This window comes from Psittacula echo (assembly GCF_963264785.1).
Source record: "Psittacula echo genome assembly, chromosome: 4".
In the NCBI taxonomy this organism is placed as follows: Eukaryota; Metazoa; Chordata; class Aves; order Psittaciformes; family Psittacidae; genus Psittacula; species Psittacula echo.
Window position 1 is genome coordinate 3,164,729 of NC_137738.1, and position 19,718 is coordinate 3,184,446.

Below are 19,718 nucleotides of genomic sequence, written 5' to 3' on the forward strand. Positions count from 1 at the left end.
CTGTGGACACCGATGGGATCAGGCACAGCCAGAGGAAGCTGTGAGTAACTGCTGAGTTTTGAGGAAGATGGCGGTTAGGTTAGACAATGGAACCCAAATCATACTTTCACCACAATCCTGGACTTCAGCTCAGGTCTACCTCAGTTCCTTTAGGATCTACTCTTTCATTTTTGTTTTTTAATATATTTCTTAAAACAGTCTAAGAGGTGGAGGCAGCAGCTTTCACAAAATCTCTGAATAGAGAACCACTAGATTTGACAAATGGAACCAGACCTTTTCACATAAAGTTTCAGTGCCTCTCGTGCACACCCATGCTCCTCACAGAAGGAACATCCACAGGGTAAGAGGTCGCTTTCAAAGATCAGGATCTGCCTCAGTGGAACTCCACAAAGTGTAAAAGGCCAAGGCATGCTGCACTCTATGATGGACTCAGACATAAAAAAGACTTTTATGGCATCTGCTCAGCATAAAAATTAAGCCTTTACTGAAATCTCCTTGTAATTGAGCTGGATGCACATGCACAAATTTATTGCATACCAAGTATTACAGCCTGGCTCCTGCAAAGACTTGTATACATGTTTATTATTATGGATATAAAAGAAATTCTGTGGTTTCAAAAGCACTACTCATGAACATGAATTTAAGCACATGGGTGGGTCTTCTGCAGGACCAGGACCCAAATGCACCCAAGCAGTGCTGCCTGCTGAGAACCTTCTACCTTTTGTATCCCAACAGTAGTTTACACCCCCCCCTCAGCTGACTAATCTTTGCAACAGAGAAGGACTCGCTTTCAGCTGAGGAGCTGGAGTTCAATTACACTTTTCACACTCCATATATCTATCCTAAACTTGAATCCAGATTAAAATGAGCTCCTTAAGCCATATTTAATCAAATACAGCCTCACTGGATTTTAAAAGATGCAGAATGATACACCTTTTAGCTTAAAACTGTTTTTGCTGCAGTGGTACCAAACAAATATAGGAAAAAGAAGCCACAAAGTTACCAGAAACATGTAGACAAGTCTTTTATTTTAACATACTAAATACTTTCTCCAAAATTGGAGGAATCACTGGTGGCCAAGATAACTTGCTAAGTACACAAAAGCAGATGTATTCCATAGAAAGCCATTCCATACGTAAGTTACAACAACTGAGTCACAGGCCTTTGCTGGACAAGAAGGACCAGGAGAAAAGTCAGTCACTGGTACTAATGCTGGTTGCTAATTCACTCTCAGGAACAACACTGCACCAAAGCTGCTTCTACTGTTACAGAAACACTGAAAAGTCACGTTTAAAAGTGGAAGTATATATACGTACATAGAACTCGGTTTGCTCAGCACAGAGATCAGTCCTGCAGCCCTTGCTCTGGCCTTCATCTGCACCTCCAGATCCTCCGAGGCTGCATGGAGACAGTCATGCTTCCCAGCTTCTCCCACACAAATACAGAGGCAGAACCAATGGCCACAGGCTCTGGCACAGGTTTTTGGGGCTACCTTTTAGCTGATGGGCTGCGCTTCAAAGCCTAAATTTGCAAAGCTCCCATCTTTCGTATCACAGCCTATTAGATACACACAAGTGCCCTCTGCCTGTAAGCAACTCTGGCACAGCCTCCTGAAGAAACCCAAATAAGTTGAGGAAAGTACTGCCAATACCAGAGCAGGGCCTAAAGCTTATTTGCATTACTATACTATCAACACACACTTTATTTTACGCCATGTAACAAGCACTCGATGTCAGTGACAGACCCCCCAGAGGGCAAGAGCAAAAGCTGTATAATCTGTATTTTGTCCCTCATACTCGATAGGACACTCTGAGCTGGATAACCAGAGAGCAGCTCCTGCTGGGACTGCCTCCCCTAACGGCTCTCCCCCCAAAAAAGACCTGACTACCTTCTCTAGTAAGATGGAGGTTGGCAGGTGGTGGCTTGTGAGTTGGGGGGAGCCATTTTATATGTATAGTTTTCCAAACTCTCAAGAACTTCAGCATAGAAAAGTGCTTTTGGAATAAGCAAACCCAGGAGTGATCATCCACACGGAGTTTAAAGAAAACAGAAAGAACTGGCTTCTGGTAAAAGCATTTCTTTCAGCTACAGTTTCAGGCTACTTGCCAAAAACCCCAGATCACTTTTTGGGTAACACCACACTGAATCCAAACCTTTACTGTTACACTTACCTACTTACACACACTTACTTACTGTTACCCTGTTACCTTACAATGTTTGTTCCCACCTTGTTAAAGTTCCAAACAGCCGAAGAGTTGCTTATAAATGGCAACACGCGAATATTTCATGCAAATCAGAGCTACAACGTTCTCGACAGGAAAGCCCCAGCACACATTATATCCACATACCGTACACACATTATCTAACGCTCGTCCCAAATACAGCTCGATAAAGAGAGCTCGGCTGAGACCTTAACAATTCATTGACTCCGCCACATCAGGAATGAGAGCAGATGTCATTCCTGCCCGCACAACTAGGCGTTACAGAGCTGCTGAAGACGGCCACTTTAGCCTTGACTGTAACTAACAAAGAACAAGGTAAATCCCCGAGCAGGGGGAAGACAAACACAGGCACACCGCGGTGTAAATACGAGTAGCCTGCCCGTTCCCAGCTACTTACAAATACCTCTTGATTATACAAACGCCGCGTTATCTGGGTGCCTACCAGACTAAATTCACGGGCTGGAAAGACTATCAGAAGCTTGTTTACCGCAAGTCACCGACTGGCATTTGTAACCCAAGCTTAGCTATTTTGGTAATTTACAAACAGCAGCGTTCATAGCTGCACATCGAAGAGCGTAAGCGAGTCTTACGCGGGTATTCCCGCAGAGCAAAAGGCACAACTCGGGCTGATTCAAAGTCAGCGCGGCTGGCTGATAAACGGCGGGGACGCGCTCCAGCCCAAACTCGAGCGAACTCAGCAGCTCCTTACCTGCTCGGCGGCGGCTCCGGCGTTATGCGCTCCCGCGGGAGGCTAAGCGGGAGAGGAGGCTGGTGGGGAGGCAGACCCGCTCCCGCCGCCCCGGCCCGGCCACCGCGGGGAGCTTCGGCGGGGCGGCCGGGAGCTGGGGGGGGGCCGGGGCGCCCTGAGCTCCGGCTGCCGCCCGCGGGGTGCGGGCAGGAGGGAGGGGACTGGTGTCCCGCGGGGGCGAGCGGGGCCAGTGGCGGGCGGGCGAGCCGGAGGCGGCGGGGCCGGGGCAGGGCTGGGGCCGGGGCGGCGCGGGGAGTCACGGCTTAGGAATGCCAGGAATGTGGGGCGGCCGCGGGGCCCGGAGACGTCGGGGACGCGACTTGGGATTTCCTTTCTCTTTTTCTCTCTTCTTTTTTTTTTTTTCCTCTCTTTAAACTACTCCCCCTTTCCCCAAGGAAGGAGGAGGGCCGAAACCCACCCCGTGGAGGAGGGAAAAGGAGGAAGGGAGGAAGAGGAGGGCGCAGGCTCCTGCCAATCCGGACGGGTGCCGCCGGCAGCCCTCCCGACGAGGGCAGAGCTGCCAGGTGCGGGGAGTCCGCCTCGCCTCGACTCTCCCGTCCCGTCTCTCCCATGGCCCCGCCGGGGGTGACCGCCTCCGGCCCTGCGATCGCGACGGGTGTCGCGGCCGGGAGCCGCCGCGGAAGCCGGGGCGGGGTGAGAAGGAAGGCTCGGCACAACACGGGCCTCGAAGCTTCAGTGTGCCTTCCCGTGCGCAGGGCCGCCCGCTGCCTCGCTTCTGCCATTCCACAAGCCCCTGCTCATCTCCCGCTGGCTTGGCGCTACAGCATCGTTTCTTCTGCCCTTCAGATCTTCACTCCTGCTTTTCGCATTTCAGACCCTTCGGCCTCCTGCATTCTGTGTGATCCTCCCTTCTAGAAGGGTGGTCATCTCTGCTTCTTTAGCTGCCCACAGAGCAGGAGACAGGATGAAAAAATACCCATGGTGACCTCACGCATGTGCCTTGCTGGAAAGCAAGCAGGGGGAAACCTGAAGTTGGCTTGAATCGGGGTGGTTGGTAACTACACTTGGTGCTTTGCAGGTGTGGGAAAGCCCTCCTGATGTCTGCTCTAAGAGGGAGTAGAGACAGAGTGTGAAGAGTGCCATCAGGGTGGCTGGGGTTATCAAGGAATGTTGAATGGATCACACCTGCCTAAGAATGGTGTGAGTACTAGGAATGACATGTAGATGCTTCTGCGTGTCATCAGTGATAGACAATTTGCAGAATGGTTTTGTCCTTAGACTCCATTAATATAAAGTGATTCACATCCCCCAAAGTGTATACAAATGCTCCTGGTACCAGTGGGCACCTGCAGGAGGCATCCCTCTGAAACTGACAGCAGAAATGAAGGACTCTTACAAACATGGCAAATGATGAAAAATAGTGATAAATAAGAACTGAAACCAGTTTGGAGTTGCTGTGCTTTTTTGCCTTTTGTACATGTTACTGAAGGAGTACATGAGCAGATTTGTTGGGAGTCAGGCTTACTCAGATTATTAATGGCAAAGAGGATCAGGAGCTGAGAGATGGAGAAATAACACAGATTCTTGATTTGGATAGATAAGTAATTGTATTTAAATACTGTATGTGGAATCACAGGCTTATGCCTTACCTCTGGCATAATATTCTAATTACGTTTTGCAAGGAAAGTCCTTTTCATTTGAGACTCTCAAACATTTTACAAACACCACACCTTAATGAAGTAAGTAATTATCCCCATTTTACACATGGTTACACTGAGGCACTAAGAAGTGACACCACGTAAGATTTGAACTTGAATTATACTTGACCACATGTAGATACAGAACTTTGGAGTAACAATCTGGAAGAAACATCAGGGGTCAGAATGAGCTGATAAGATGGTTTGTAGAGGGGCTGCGCTCTGCATTTATGCAGCTCAGCTTTATGCCAGAAAACAGCTTTCCCTGACTGAGTGGAAAGTTGCCCAAGAGGACAGCGTGCATCAAAACTAGGGTTTAAATTGTCTGGTTCCCAACAGGTTCTCCCCATGCTGGGACAGGTGTAAGGATCTTGTTTTCAAGACAATAAATACTGACTTTTGCATGTGTGCCTCAAGGCACTGGCTACCTGAAGTGGAATTCCTGTTTTGCCCCTGGACACTTTCACTTTCCTGGGTGTCTGCATTTGAAGTAAAATTAATAACTGCAAATGAAATACTGTGGCAAGAAGCACAAACATGCTGACAGATGGGAAGGTTTGGAGGGGAGACTTTATGTGTTGGTTATCTACAGGATGGGGACCTCCAGAAAAACAAAAACTACCTAGAAGAAATACAATCAGAGTAATTGTCAGCAAGAGCTTTTACTAAAAGACCAGCTCAACCCACTCTGTAAAATGATTTGTATTTCAGACTTACCCAACCAAAAGAAGCTCCCAAAACTGGGAATGGTGAAGATTATTACTTTTCCATGAGATTACTTGATGCAGTCTGTATTAGACTCTCAGAGACTGTAGGTGCCTTAGAAAAACCAAGCTTCCCAGAAATTATAGCCAGTTACTGCAAAGAGTCTTCCATAAGGAAATGTGTTGGTGCTGCTACAGCTTTCTGGGACCATTGAAACTCAGAATCTTCACATACATCTTTGTTCCCTGAGAGCTGTCAGGAATATACAACCCTGGGATTAAACCCAACAGTTCCTACCTGCTTCCTGGGGAGTGGTTTCATAAAATACTAAAACTAGATTAGACGATTCTCACACTATGTTAAAATGATACAAATCATTGATTTGGTTCCAAACCCCTGTTCTGGTTCAAATTTGTCCAGTAAACTTTGATGGTAAATCTTCTATCAATCATATGTAGGCTGGATTATGTATTACCCTTCTGTGCTGCTGGGGAACCATGTTACAGCAATTTATTGTCTGCAAAGGTGACAACTCTAAATTGTATTTAGAGACTCTATTGACTTGCCGTAATGATTTATGGACTTTACCTCCAAAATATTTCCTCTGCTCTGGTATAATTTAATTTTTATACTGGTTCCTTCTGCAATTTCATCAGCATTAAATGCGGACTAACTTATTGACAGGACTGTTACCTCGGTTACCTTAGCTACCAGCCTTCGATCTGATCTCAGGCATGTAGCAGCACATCCCTGTTTCTTAGTTTTCTTATCTGAAAACTGAGATAATGATAGTGATCTGAAGAAGTGCTTTTTGAGTTGCAGATGAAAACAATGTATAGGAGAGAGACTTTATTTTTTTTTCCAAACTGTGATTTTGACAGGCCTGACTGTTGTCTCAAAACTCTTGTGAAAATAAAGCTCAACACCATTCAGTTGGACCAAATGGTTAGCTATCAGCAGAAGAAAACTGATTTTATCTGGGTCAAAATACAGGAGACATTTGTTATGTCAATGTTATCTGCAGCTATGTGCAATGAATTTTGAAGTACCTTAGCACCTTGCTAGCCAGACCTCTTTGAAATAACTTTTGAATGTGTTTAAACTGAGGCTAAAGTTAGAGTCTTGAATCTTGTTATAACATGGAAAAATCTCAGTCCTTGTTTGCTTGTGAAACCATGTCATAACCTGTTTCATATAAAACTGTCTTTAAACTGTGCTTAAGCAAGAGCTGGTGGTTTCTCCTGTGAACAGTAGATGATGTTTAATTAGTCTTGCAGTCATCTACATTACAATCAAATCAAAGAATGCAGTTGCAACACATTCCCAATTTGTATTGTAAATGTGACCCTAACTGTGTTCCTAAAATCTCTATCATATGCTACAGCTGGGTACACTGACCTGATTGTAACATAAGGAGAAACTTCGTGCACCAGCAGAAATTCCCATTCCTAAAATCATATTTGTTCTTAATAAACTTATAAATATTTGAAACTTATAAAAAGCAAAAGAAAAAGGGGAGGAGGGGGGAAGTTTACTTCTCTAGTATTCTGTGCTCTCATTAATTATTCCATTTAATAGTGCTTCTCAAAATCATCTCTTGGAAAAGGAATTTGGATTACCCAATGCTGGAAAACAAACTTGTTGCCACCAAGCATGAGCCAACATGTTCTAGTACTCTACGGCTTATCACAAGTGAGCCAGCACCCAGTTTTGAAGAGCAGAAAAAGTCTTGGTTGATTATCTGTGCAAATAAACTATGCTGTGTTGGATATTCTAATTTGCTTACAGCTGTATTCTGCCTGGGGACTTCATCTCTGTGCCTCTTTTCACCTCTGCAGTAAGAGTTGTACAATGAAAAGCTTTTTAGTATATGTGAGTAAACTAATGAACTTTTGATTCCAGAGTTGTAAGTACTTCAAATGGGGTTTAGGCAAGGAATATACCTTTCCATACAACTGTTAAACTGCTCTCCAACCTGGAATAGTCTAATGACAGAATGCATAACGTTTTCCCATTTTCATGGATTATCAATTTGTGTACTTTTAAGTGTATCCTTTAGCACGGTCATTAGGTCTTCAGATTTCTGAAAGCAGTGGTCTCCTGAACACACAAACAAAAAATTACTAGCTTTTGACAGCAGTTAATTGAGCAGCATGCCCAGAAGCCAGCACACACCAGGATTTGTAGGTGTTTTAGTGACTGCCCACTTCTGATAGTCATAATTTTTGTGCCTCTTAGCATGGACTGAAGTGTCTGACCGTGGGCACACAGTTGAAAGTACTTTCTTGCCACTTAGAGACAAATGGTTTCTTGAGAAAGCAAAGAGCTAATATTATAATACAAAATGTGGTTTGGGGACCATTACAAACTTGTGTAGCTTGAATTTAGCCATTAATGTTTGTTTCACTCTGTGAAATGGGTGTAAGGCCATGCTTGGGTTTGAGAGTTCTATGAAACTCCATATTTAAGGCTTTCTGAAATCAACAGTGAAGTGCACTGTAGAAGAATAAGACCTCAGGTAAATGTACCTCAGCTTTTTGAAGTCTGTATATTATTTCTAAAAGAGCCCTGATTCTCATTCTCAGGTTTGTCCAAATTAATAGGAAAATTGCTCTTAGTTAGAGCACTTTGGGAATCCTGAGATGTATATGTAAATACTGTTTTCTATGCTGACTATCATTTGCATGACACAGTAGATACCCTGGAGAGATATAAAACACAAACATTTTCCTGGAAAGTATTAATACAAAAATGATATGAGAAATACCAATAAAACTGTTGGAATTTATAGTTGGAAGAGGTAAGGAGATCAGGTGATTAACAAAAGTCCTTAAGATGTAGAATGCAGTTGTTTTCTCCTTGCATATTTATTTATTCCATTAGATCACTTCAGTTGGCTGTTCATAAACTCTGGCTGTTTGGGATGGGTTTCCCATTGCAATTAGTTGGGTGACTGAAAATTTACTTTAGAACTTGCCTTAAAAATGGCCAAAGTACTCTTGAGGTGGTTATGATGTGTATAAGATAAGGAGCTGTGCAAGGACCTATACTTTTATCTTATCTATTCAACCTTCTAACAGAAACACCAAATGATTTCAGAGACAGCATTAAGCTAGGCAGAGGCTAACAAGGAATTTTATTTGTTTCTCATGAATGGTGTAGGTGATACTCATTATTTCACTGGCTGATAAAAGATTGGACCAGTAGGTGAACACAGTAAGAAGCAAGTATAGATTCTCAGCTAATACCTATATAAAGTTAATATCTATAGTTGTATATAAGAATATATATAATAAATAGATGTGTAGAATAAATATATATACAGGCCATAACAGAAGAGAAACAAAGTATGAACTCCAGGCTTTAATTTAGGAAGTTCATAGGAATAGGATATTCAAATGGAGATTAGACACAACATGGGCAGCCATGATAAATGATGACCTTAGAATAGAGAGGTCAACAAAGAAGCAAAACTCAGACTACTGAGGGCAATTGTACAGATGAGAACAACAGGTGATTTAATTTACCACTGGGTATTTTCTACATGCCTCAATTTTAAAAAAGAGTTGGTGGTAAAGATGGAAAGAGGCAAACATGGCTATGAATGGTGTATGTCTTTTACTTTATATGCAGCGCACTTACGACTTAACCACTTTTCTCTCTCATTTGAATGGAATGATACTCAAGAGTAGCTGTACCTGTGTACAGTTAAGAGTACAATTCTAACAAAAATGGGGGACAAACGAAACAGAAGCTGTGGACCCATGAAAGTCAGGGAGGAGTGGGCCATAAACGAAATAGCTTCTCACCTTACCAACTGCCCTCTGAAACCTGGTAACTCCTTGCCCATAAGATATAGAAGTATTTGATAGTCTCATGAATGTACTTTTTGGTGTTGGTACCTGTAGTGTGAAAGATTTGTGTGGCGTTGCTATTTCTAGCAGCAGAACTATAGAGAGAAGGAATTTACTATTAAGAAGAAAGAAGAGTTGCAATCTTCTTTACAATTCAGTAACTGGTAATTTTAACCCCAAGACAATTTAGACTTGATGTGTCATAATATAATCATGTATAATTTTCTTCACTGTGTATTAGTTATTTAAGCATCATGCTAATGACTGTATTCACAGTGTTTAGAAATAATGTTTATATACTCAATCCCACTTTCCATGTCACTGACAAAGATGTTGAACAGTTCCAGTCCCAACACCGACCCCTGAGGGATACCACTTGTCGCTGGTCTCCATTTGGACATTGAGCTGTTCACCACAACTCTTCGTGTTCGACCATCCAAACAATTCCTTATCCACCAAGGGCTCCATCTGTCAAATCCACGCCTCTCCAGTTTAGAGACAAGGATGTCATGCGCGACAGAGTCAAGTGCCTTGCTCAAGTCGAGGCAGATGACATCAGTTGTTCTTCCCTTTTCCACCAATGCCACGGCCCCACCATAGAAGCCCACCAAATTTGTCAGGCATGATTTTCCCTTAGTGAAGCCATGTTGGCTGTCACAAATCAGCCCCTTATTGTCCATATGCCTTAGCACATTTTCCAGGAGAATCTGCTTCATGATCTTGCCAGGCACCAAGGTGAGATTGGTCTGTAGTTCCCTGAATTTTCCTTTTTCCCTTTTTAAAAATGGGGGTTATATTTCCCCTTTTCCAGGCAGTAGGAACTTCACCAGACTGCCACGACTTCTCAAATACAATGGATAATGGCTTTGCAACTATGTCAACCAATTCCCTCAGGGCCCACAAGCTCATCTCGTCAGGTCCCATGGTCTCCATGTTCCTTAGATAGTCTTGAACCTGATCTTCTCCTACAGTAGGTGGTTCTTTATTCTCCCAATCCCAGCCCTTGCCTTCCGTGTGGCTGGAGCTCTTGCTAGTGAAGACCAAGGTGAAAAAGTCATTGAGTACCTCAGCCTCCTCCATGTCCCAGGTCACAAAGTCTCCCATTTCCTTCCAGAGGGGTCCCACATTTTCCCTCATATTACCTTTAATTCCCAATGTACCTCTAGAAATTTTTCTTGTTGCCTTTAATGTCCTTAGCCAGATTGAGGTCTGATTATTAAAAATCACAATAATGCTACACTGCATGCAAAGGTCACAGAATATTTTCTTGTTATTAAAATTACTCAGAGTAATTGTACTTAATAAGTAAAAGACACAAATGAAAGCAGGAGCTGTAAGATGATTTTATCTGTGTAAAATACACAAGTTATAAAACACAAGAATGCATTTACTGTGGGTAGGTTTCTTACTATCATTTATGATAGACAGGTGTTAGGGATTACAGCATGGGGACTTAGGGTGTTGTTACATAAACTTTTAACTGACCCAAGCTGTGTCACCACAGTCCTATGCACTCTCTCCTGCATATCCCCGTTCCACCTGTTGAGCTGGGTCAAGCATTTATCTGACCCCCACAGTGCAGCAGTTTGCAGACCCAAGCTGTATACAAGGGTAATGTTACCAGAAAGGCCTTTGCCTAACATAATACCCCTTACCAGTTTAACCATCTTCCCTGGCACTTCAGATCAGCAGAAGGTGTCATAAGGGAGCAGTGGCAGCATGCAGGTGAGGAAAGGGAGAGAGAATGGGAATGTAGCAACATGGCAACATTGCCTTGAGGTGTTTTAAACTGCCAGGAGCCGCACCTGTGGGTTCCTATCGAGCACCTGCATGTGATTCACTGTCACCTTAGACACCTGGAACCTCAGTCACTTTCTCATTACCAGGAAAGCTACCCACTGGTGTTTAGTAGACTATGCTAGACAATGTGATCACCAAACAATACAGCAGCTGTAGGTATTTGTCCACTAATACAGTCAACCTGTTGATCCTGGTGTCAACACGAGCACTTCAGTAGCAGTTTCCATTAGTAGGTAAGAAATACGTTGAAACTCACTAGAGAAACACCCCGTTTCCTTTAGGAACAAAGTTACAGTTTATGATTTGTGTTATCTGTGGTCTCTGATTTTCTTAATGAACTTTAAGAAAGACTGTGCAGGTCACTTCAACTTTTTTTACAAGCATAAGGCAGTTAAGAAGTCTAAGGTGTAAAGTTCTCTATGTATCCTAATGGCACCCTTGTTTACATTCATTCTGTTCACCTAACAAGGTATGGCTTCCATGGAGAAACACAACTGCATGAAGGACAGGAAACCTAAGGGTATACAAACAATCAAACATTGTATTTTACAACAATAGCTCACTGGGCTTTATTAGTGCAGACTTAATCTTGCAACTCCAGTACAACACCTAAACTGCCATTTTCTCAGTTACATACCCACATTGGCAGAGATGGAGAATTATGTTTTCCAGAAGCAAGAGGCATCACTTAGTACAGGGTGGGGTTTGGGTGAGGCTACAGGAAATGATCTGGCTTTCTTCTCTTTCACACTCAACTTGGCAGCATGTACTTCTAGTGCCTCGACAGGGAAGCTAGGAAACTAGAAACAGTCAGACACACAGGCCTGTTTCACTCTTTCTCTGAGTGAATGGGATTGCTCCAACTCCTCAGGTGCTCTTTGATGTGTATGCATATGCGTGTATATGTGTGTATATACATATATATAAATGAAATAGACTTTACCTGATGTATTTCAAATCTGGCAAGGAAGAATATGAGGAAAAAGCTTGGTCTGGTTTCCGCTCCTTGTAGTGTACAAGCAGGTTGGGATTTTCTCATCAGAGGCTCTTTCCCTTTCTCTCTTCTCCTTTTGTTCCATTGTGTGCTCTGAAATATGAATTCAGTCTTTAGTGGGTTTTGTATTCTGGCTCTTTACCAAAAATTATAGTAAGGAATGCAGGTAAGAAAAAGTAAATGGTCATTGTTAACATTTGGTAAGAACTGAATGGAATTTCAAGACACTTCACAAGGCTGAGGTAGTTTTCTTTGCTCAGAATCATGGGGTACTTTAAATTGAGGAGACTCTTAGAAAGACCTTAAGAATCCTAGCCAGTAGAGAGTGATAAAAATAAATGTGTTTGGCAAACTGATGGTTGCTATTAACATTCTTTAGAACTTGCTATTATTTGTTCAGAGTATTTGACCTTATTCTTGTATCTTATACTTCACTCTTACATTTACTAGTATTTTTGTATATTTACTTGATAACTAATATATATGATACTTATGAAGCTAGTGTGCAAAGTAAGGTTGATGGAAAAAAAAATTTCAAGTATCTGTACTCTTGATGAGTCATTTTATCTTTCCTGATAATTAATTCACTGCTGCAAGAGTCACATAAATGATGCCACATATGAAAGGATTCATCTGTAAATCGTTATCAACAGAAACCCAGTACAAATCTGACCATTCTCAGAAACAGGCTTAAAAACAAATATGGTTTTGTATTTAAGTTTGTGCTCTTGTATTTAAGTTTACAACAGCAACAGCTCCAAGCCCCATACAACCTGGTCTTGAACACTGTCAGGGATGGGGCAGCCACAGCTTCTCTGGGCACCCTGTGCCAGCACCTCAGCACTCTCATAGGGAAGAACTTATTCCCAAGATCTAATCTCAGTCTCCCCTCTGTCTGTTTAAAGCCATTCTCCCTTCTCCTTTCCCTATAGGCCCTTGTCAAAAGTCCTTCTCCAGCTATTTTGTTGGCCCCTTTAGGCACTGGAAGCTGTTCTAAGGTCTCCCCGAAGCCTTCTCTTCTCAAGGCTGAACAAGCCCAGCTGTCTCAGTCTGGCTCCACTGGGAGGTGCTCCAGCCCTCTGAGCCTCTTGGTGGCCTTTCCCTGTGTTCATCAGACTGCATCTTAAAAGCTCCGCACACATCAGCTGGTTTTTGTTTCTCATGCCTTGTAAGAAAACTTAAGACTGTCTCTACTCATTTTCCCCCCTCTGAAAAATATACTGCCAATCTTGGAAGTTAAAGCTATTCCACTGAAGCCTTCCCTGAATCCCTGAGGGATTCATCATCGCACAGTGGCTTAAATGCCAGTGCTCCCTATCCATCAGTGGTGCCACTACAGTAGCATCTACAGTAACCGAAAACTCTTCCACTTGTACAGTTGATCAAGTGACATTTGTTACTGTCCTATAGAGAAATCCTCACTGAATATAACATGATTATTTACTTCTGACAGAACATTCACCCCTTGTCTACTTAGATCTAGTGGGGGATCCCCATCAGGGCAGACTGATCCTCAGCTTTCCTTAATTCTTCGGCAGTACTATGCTAGTGGTTTCCTACCTTTCCACTGCTTCCTGCTCCTCTGCTGTTCTGTGCTGCTCCCTCAGCAGCACCTGCACAGTCATGTCTAAAGGTACATGAAGCTCACCATAGAATTTTCTATCTTTTTACTAATTGCCATTTTTCAGAGGTATTTATGATAGAATCATAGAATAGTTAAGAGTTGGAAAGGACCTTAAGATCATCCAGTTCCAACCCCTCTGCCACAGGCAGGGACAACTCACACTAAACCATGTCACCTGAGGCTCTGTCCAACCTGGCCTTGAACACCATCAGGGACATTCACAACTTCCTCAGGCAACCCATTCCAGTGCCTCACCACCCTTACAGTAAGGAACTTCTGCCTTAGATCTAACCTGAACGTCCCCTGTTTAAGTTTTAACCCATTACCCCTTGTCCTATCACTATAGTCCTTAATGAAAAGTCCCTCCCCAGCATCCTAATAGCCCCCTTCAGATACTGGAAGCTGCTATGAGGTCTCCATGCAGCCTTCTCAGATGGATCTGTTCCATCAATTTGATGCCTTGTTTTGTTCTGGAGCTAGTTTAGGGGCTTTATAACAACGTGCCAGTGAGTCAGTTGCACCATATTTATAATCTGACTGCTCAGCTGTTTTTCTTAAGGAAGATTTTTTTAACTCAAGTTCCTAAATGTGATTAAAAGAACAGTGCTTGAGGAAATATTCTCAGCGTGATAATAAGACGCAAGACATTAGGTGAAATAACCATAGAATCGTAACTCCCCGATTCTGATGGAAACATCATTGTGTTTCAAAGCCAAAACCCCCTCAGATTGGTGGACGGGGGAAGAGGGGAACACCAGAGAAAGCGTTTGGAACCCAAGGAAGTTCACAGAAGTTTTGGAGTCCTTAAGCTTTTGCTGTTCCCATCTGCATTCTATGGTCACTGTTAGAACACACTTAGAAGTGGTTTTTTTTACTTTGTGTTTCTACGTTAGGGTAGCAAATAGGCAGCATTGGACTGAATTGCCTTCCCTCTCCCCCTTGCCCCCTCATAAAATCCATTCCCCAGAGGAAATCTGGGCAGACCCCAATACTAAACCACTTGATGATCTTTTTGTAGATCTCTTCAAGCGAAGGCGTTATCATCAGGACATCGTCTATTTAAACGGGACACGTTTACTTTTCTTTTCCAAACCTCAGGCTCTCTGTGTGACGGGGAAAACGATCTCGGATAAAAGATCCACCCCTCCCCGACATCTGCCGCTCCCCTGTCGGTGCTATCCCCGCAGCAGCCCTCTTCCTCCCGCCGTACCACGGGGCTCTCCGGTGGGCTGGCTTTGCGAACAGGCGCCGACGGCACCGCGGCTTCAACCCTCCGAGCAGCACCCTGCGCTCCCCCAGCGCCAAAGACCCCACCCTGCCATGGGCAAGAGCCTGCGGAGCCAATTAAAAGCCGGCTTTGCCCCACCCCTGCGCTGCCACGTCCAATGGAGTTTAAATGCTTCCAAACCAGCCAATCACGAGCGATGGCGACCTGGAGCCGCGACTCCGTTGCCAATGGGGTGAGGTCCGTATGGCGAGAAACGACGTGGCGGGACCAATCAGCGTGCTCGGGGGCGCCATCACTTGGGCGTAAGCAAACGTCCGCGGGGCGGTGCCAGCTTTGAATTGCGGCGCGTCCGGTCGTGGCGTCTGGTGTGAGGTGAGGTGCGGTGCGAGCCGGAGCAGAGGAACGCAGCTGGGGTCCGAGTGACTGCTGCTGGACCCTGGGCAGCGCTTAAGAGTGAGTGACCGGTCAGTCGGGAGCTCTTCGTGAGTGTCAGGCACCCGGAGCGGGCCGGTGAGCTGCGGTGTGTCCCCGTGGGGCGCTTTCTGAGGATGGGAGCAGGGGTATTCCTGACAGTCTGAGCTCCCCACGCCTGGGTGAGCTGTGCCCGGCCGTCGTTCCTCTTCAGTTTTAGTTATTCTGAGGTAATTTATTCTTTGTAACTGATTTCCGAGTTATGCTGGTATCTCGGGGAAGTGAGTCCGTGCCACGCCAAAATGAAGCGATGGGGTTTTGCCAACTTTCGGATTAAATGCCGCTGAAATACAATACTAATGGTTTTCTGCAATCTAGCGTAAGGTATGGAGAGAAACTTTCTGAAATACAGCAGTCAAATGCAATTATACGAATATAAACCCTGTTATTGTTAGATTGATTAATGTGAGGTTTTAAATTTTCAGCTGGGTAAGAGTGTGTCAAAATACGACTTAATGTTAAAAGCTGCTGCTTGGTATGTAGATCAGGAAGCCTACACAGCTGTGAAATACTGTGTTCTAATCACTGCTAAGGTTAAGAATGCAGTTTGTTTAAAAGGAAGGCTTGCTGAAAGATCAGTTATCTGTCTTTGTGTTTCAGGCATAGCACTGTCCATTCTGTAATAAAAATTGTGCCAGTATGAGCTGGGCTGTGGAGGAATGGAAAGAAGGCGTCTCCCCCAGAGTCCTTCAGAAGATTCATGAGCTGGAAAGTCAAGTGGACAAGCTTAGAAAGGAGCGTCAGCAAAGACAGTTCCAGTTAGAGTCTTTGGAGGCAGCTCTGCAGAAACAGAAGCAGAAGGTATCAGAGGCCCTGTTGTCATTGTCCTAAAATGCTGTTCTCTATGCCAAACACAATTGCAAATTTTTTGTCTGGTTGTCCCTAGGGGTGGGTTAGTGTCTTGTTTCTTCCCACTGACTGGAAAGGTAGCATAGAAATATAATATCAACTACTTATATTAATATTTACCATATTCTCCCTTCTGTTTAGTTCTTGTTGTTTGCTAATAGAATTCCTGCTTCCTATTTATGTTTGGCATGAGTGCCCATCCTGGAATCATAGAATAGTTAGGGTTGGAAAGGACCTTCAGATCATCTAGTTCCAATCTTTCTGCTATGGGCAGGGACATCACACTAAACCGTGTCACCCAAGCCTCTGTCCAACCTGGCCTCGAATACTGCCTATCACTACAGTCCTGCTGTGCTTCAGATCGGAGATGAACCATTTAGTTGCATATTGTTTTGTAATGTTTGAATACAGCTCCAAGGCAAATTACAGAGGCTGCCTTTTATTCTCTTTAGGCTGCTACAACTTTTTCTAGCAAAACTTAAGCCTTGTAGTTTTCTTTGAGTTTCTTCCTGTCAGTTTCCTCAACCAGCCAGAGGAACTGCTGTGCTCCCATAACACAAAGGGCTGTGCTCAAATAAGAGTGCCTTAAAACTTGAAAGCAGTAGGTAATACGTCTTTCAACCAGAAGAATAATGTTGTGCAAACCTCTAGCCTGACTGTGCCTGTCTGTCAGAAGCTGTAGGGGAGGAGGATGTCTACTGCCAGACTCTACTTTCAGCTTCAAAGCTGTGACTCTTGGTAATCATTGTGCATTTTTTGTTTAGTCAAGGTATTCTGATTGCTGAATTTGATAGGCTGGAAAGAAGCGGCGAGATGGTCAGCGTGGATTAGCAATCTAGTGTGGATTATTAGTATTTAAGGATTGATTCATGTTTCTATGAGCTTGTCTAGTCAATAAATAGCAATTATTAATGTCACTGTTGAATTGCAGGAGAGGTGGTTTTGTTCACACCCAAGAAATATTTAAATTATGTGTATAGCTGAGATTTTGGTGCTGTCAGGATTTTGAAATGGTAGGAAAAAAATAGCAGTTTGTAAACTTTGTGTTATTAAAATAATAGAAGTGTAGAGATTGTGTGAGATTTTTTTGAAATGGTCTATATTTCAACTAGGTTGAAAATGAAAAAAATGAAGCTGCATTATTGAAAAGAGAGAACCAGAGCTTGATGGAATTGTGTGATAGTCTTGAGAAAGCAAAGCAGAAAATATCACATGATCTTCAGGCAAAGGAATCTCAAATTAACATTCAGTCAGGACAGCTGAATTCCAGCAAGAAGGACATAGAAAGGCTAGAACAAGAACTGAAAAGGTAAGGACTTGCTCTATGTCTCTAACCCATGTATAACATTTATTTTCTCACGTTTTATTCATTTATGTATCCTTTATGGTATTCTAGTTTCTTTTCATCTCATGCTTAATTCAGATTTTGTGGCTGAAGTCTCAAAACATGGACCCGTTTTTACATACACACATGCACATACAGACTTCTACATAAATCTGTCTGCCACTTGAAGCAGTTAATACCTATAGTTCCTCCTTAACTGGGGGGAATTCTGCAGTGTCATGTGAGAACTGTCTGTGATCTTAAACAACAACAAAACAGCTAGCACAGCTGAGTCACTTGGCAAAGGTAAACTGCCAAGGGCTTGGAGTTGCTCAGAAGGTACATGGACAATTCAGTCTGTAAGATCAAGTCTACCAATAAAATACTACTGGAAGAAGGCATGAACATCTATTGGAGTGGAAGAGGAAGCTGTCAAAAGCAGTGCCTGAATCACTGAATCCAGTTGCTTTGGTGAAGAAGAGCTTAATTCAAAGAACTCAACTTTTAAACACTTATTACTGGGATAGTATGTGTGTGCTGTCTGTAGAGGTGGAATGCAAGTAATAAAAGAATCTTCTGTAATGCAGACACGACTAAAATCCTTTATCTGAGGGTGCTACGCAAATGGAACAGTTACCCATAGTGAAGTGAATGTTATGTTAAACTTGTTGTCATACTAAAGGCACCTTCTGTTCTTAAATAAAAGTATTTCTGAAACTTTGTGTGCATCAGTCAAGCTGGGTATTCTGCCTGTGCAATAAACTGTTGTGCTGGTACTATAATATGAAAGTACTGTCACAGGGGAGGGGTGTGAGACCAGGTTTCTTACGGGTTTGGCTTAGTTGTTTTGGGGGGGTGTGGTTTTTGCCTTTTTTTTTTTTTTTTTTCTTTCGTGGCTTCTAATATGTCTACTTCCTTTAAGTTTTGCCTCATTCCATCCAAATGGAAGCAAATAAAGAAGTGTGTTGGTCTTTCTGGGGTTTTGTTTGATTGTTTTTCCTTTATTTTTCCCCTCCCTCCTCCCTTCCCTCCCCCCGTGCCCTCTTTGGGAAAACTAGAGATAGTTGAGGTATTTAGGTATTTGACTGCTGTGATAAGATTTTAAATTTCAACTAAACAATTTGACATGTAGAAACAAGAGCTTTGTGTAAGAAGTTGCTAAGATCCATCAAAGAATCTAGGTAGATTTAGCAGGGCTTGATAGAACCACTTAAGTTTCTGTGTCTCATGTCAAATGCTGGGTCAGGGAAGCTGCAGGCTAAGGATGTGTATTCCATTTATCCATTCCCAAAATTAAGTCCAGTTTACTTGAATTCTCTCCTTTCCATTACATTACTTTGTGTATCTGTCACAAAATATCATCAGTTACTACAGGTAGCTTGATCTTGGCAGGCATGTTCAGGTATGTTTTATGCTGGTAACTGATCATTTACTACTTCATAGCAGCTAACAATCCACCGGGAGGGAAGTTCTTGATGTTGTGCTGTAAAAAGGAGGGGGAAGTTGAAACCATTATCTTATCAACCTGTGCCTGCTGGGCAGGACGAAAGTTGCTGTATAAACTCCAAACTAGTCATCTGGTTTCACTTCATGAGTTTGTAACTCTTTGTGCTCACAAGAGTCACAAGAATGGGTAGTCTGCTGTGATGTTTTGGGTGGAGGGTATTCCCTTCCCATGAGGTATGCATCAGTTTCTCAAAGTGTGCAGTATCAGAACATAGGATAAAAGTTGCATATTTCCTATCATAAAGATGCTTACTGAAGAGTAGGAGTTATATGTTATCAGTATTTACAGTGATTTGGGTGTGTTTAGATGGACTACAGCTGCGTAAGTGAAATCTTTAGCAGTTCTAACTGATTGTCATGTACTCTGGAATTGATTTTGGTTTTCAGCTTTGACTCCTATGTAATTGACTAAATATACTGAAACTGAACAAAGCATTCATATTTCAGTGTTACAGTACTGAAGATTTTCAGTGAATGTATCTTGACTTGATCTTTAAATTCTTAGAATCATATAAATTACTTGTGTGCTTCAGGCTCTTAAAAACAGATAATTAACCTTTTAGTTTCCATGACTAATTTTTGTCGCTGTTTTTTTTCCTAAACAGATACAAATGTGAGCTTGAGAGAAGTCAGCAAACATTGACTGCAGGAGACTTATCATTCAGTGGTGCTCCACAGAAAAGCTTTACTGCTCCTTTAACACCAGCTCAAAGTCATAATGGTAAATGACTTTTT

The 19,718-nt window shown here is 43.0% G+C and overlaps 1 protein-coding gene across 2 annotated transcripts in view; it reads left to right on the plus strand.

Annotated features, from left to right (window-relative positions):
- Positions 1-15,943: 15,943 nt before the first annotated feature.
- CENPF (centromere protein F) overlaps positions 15,944-19,718 on the plus strand; it is a gene marked incomplete at both ends in the record, with an annotated part of 40,195 nt that continues 36,420 nt past the window's right edge. For both annotated transcript variants that reach the window (XM_080616342.1, XM_080616343.1), the window contains 3 exons: positions 15,944-16,105; positions 17,266-17,462; positions 19,589-19,704. In XM_080616342.1, coding sequence (XP_080472468.1) covers positions 15,944-16,105; positions 17,266-17,462; positions 19,589-19,704 — 475 coding nt within the window. The remainder of the gene's footprint in view (positions 16,106-17,265; positions 17,463-19,588; positions 19,705-19,718) is intronic.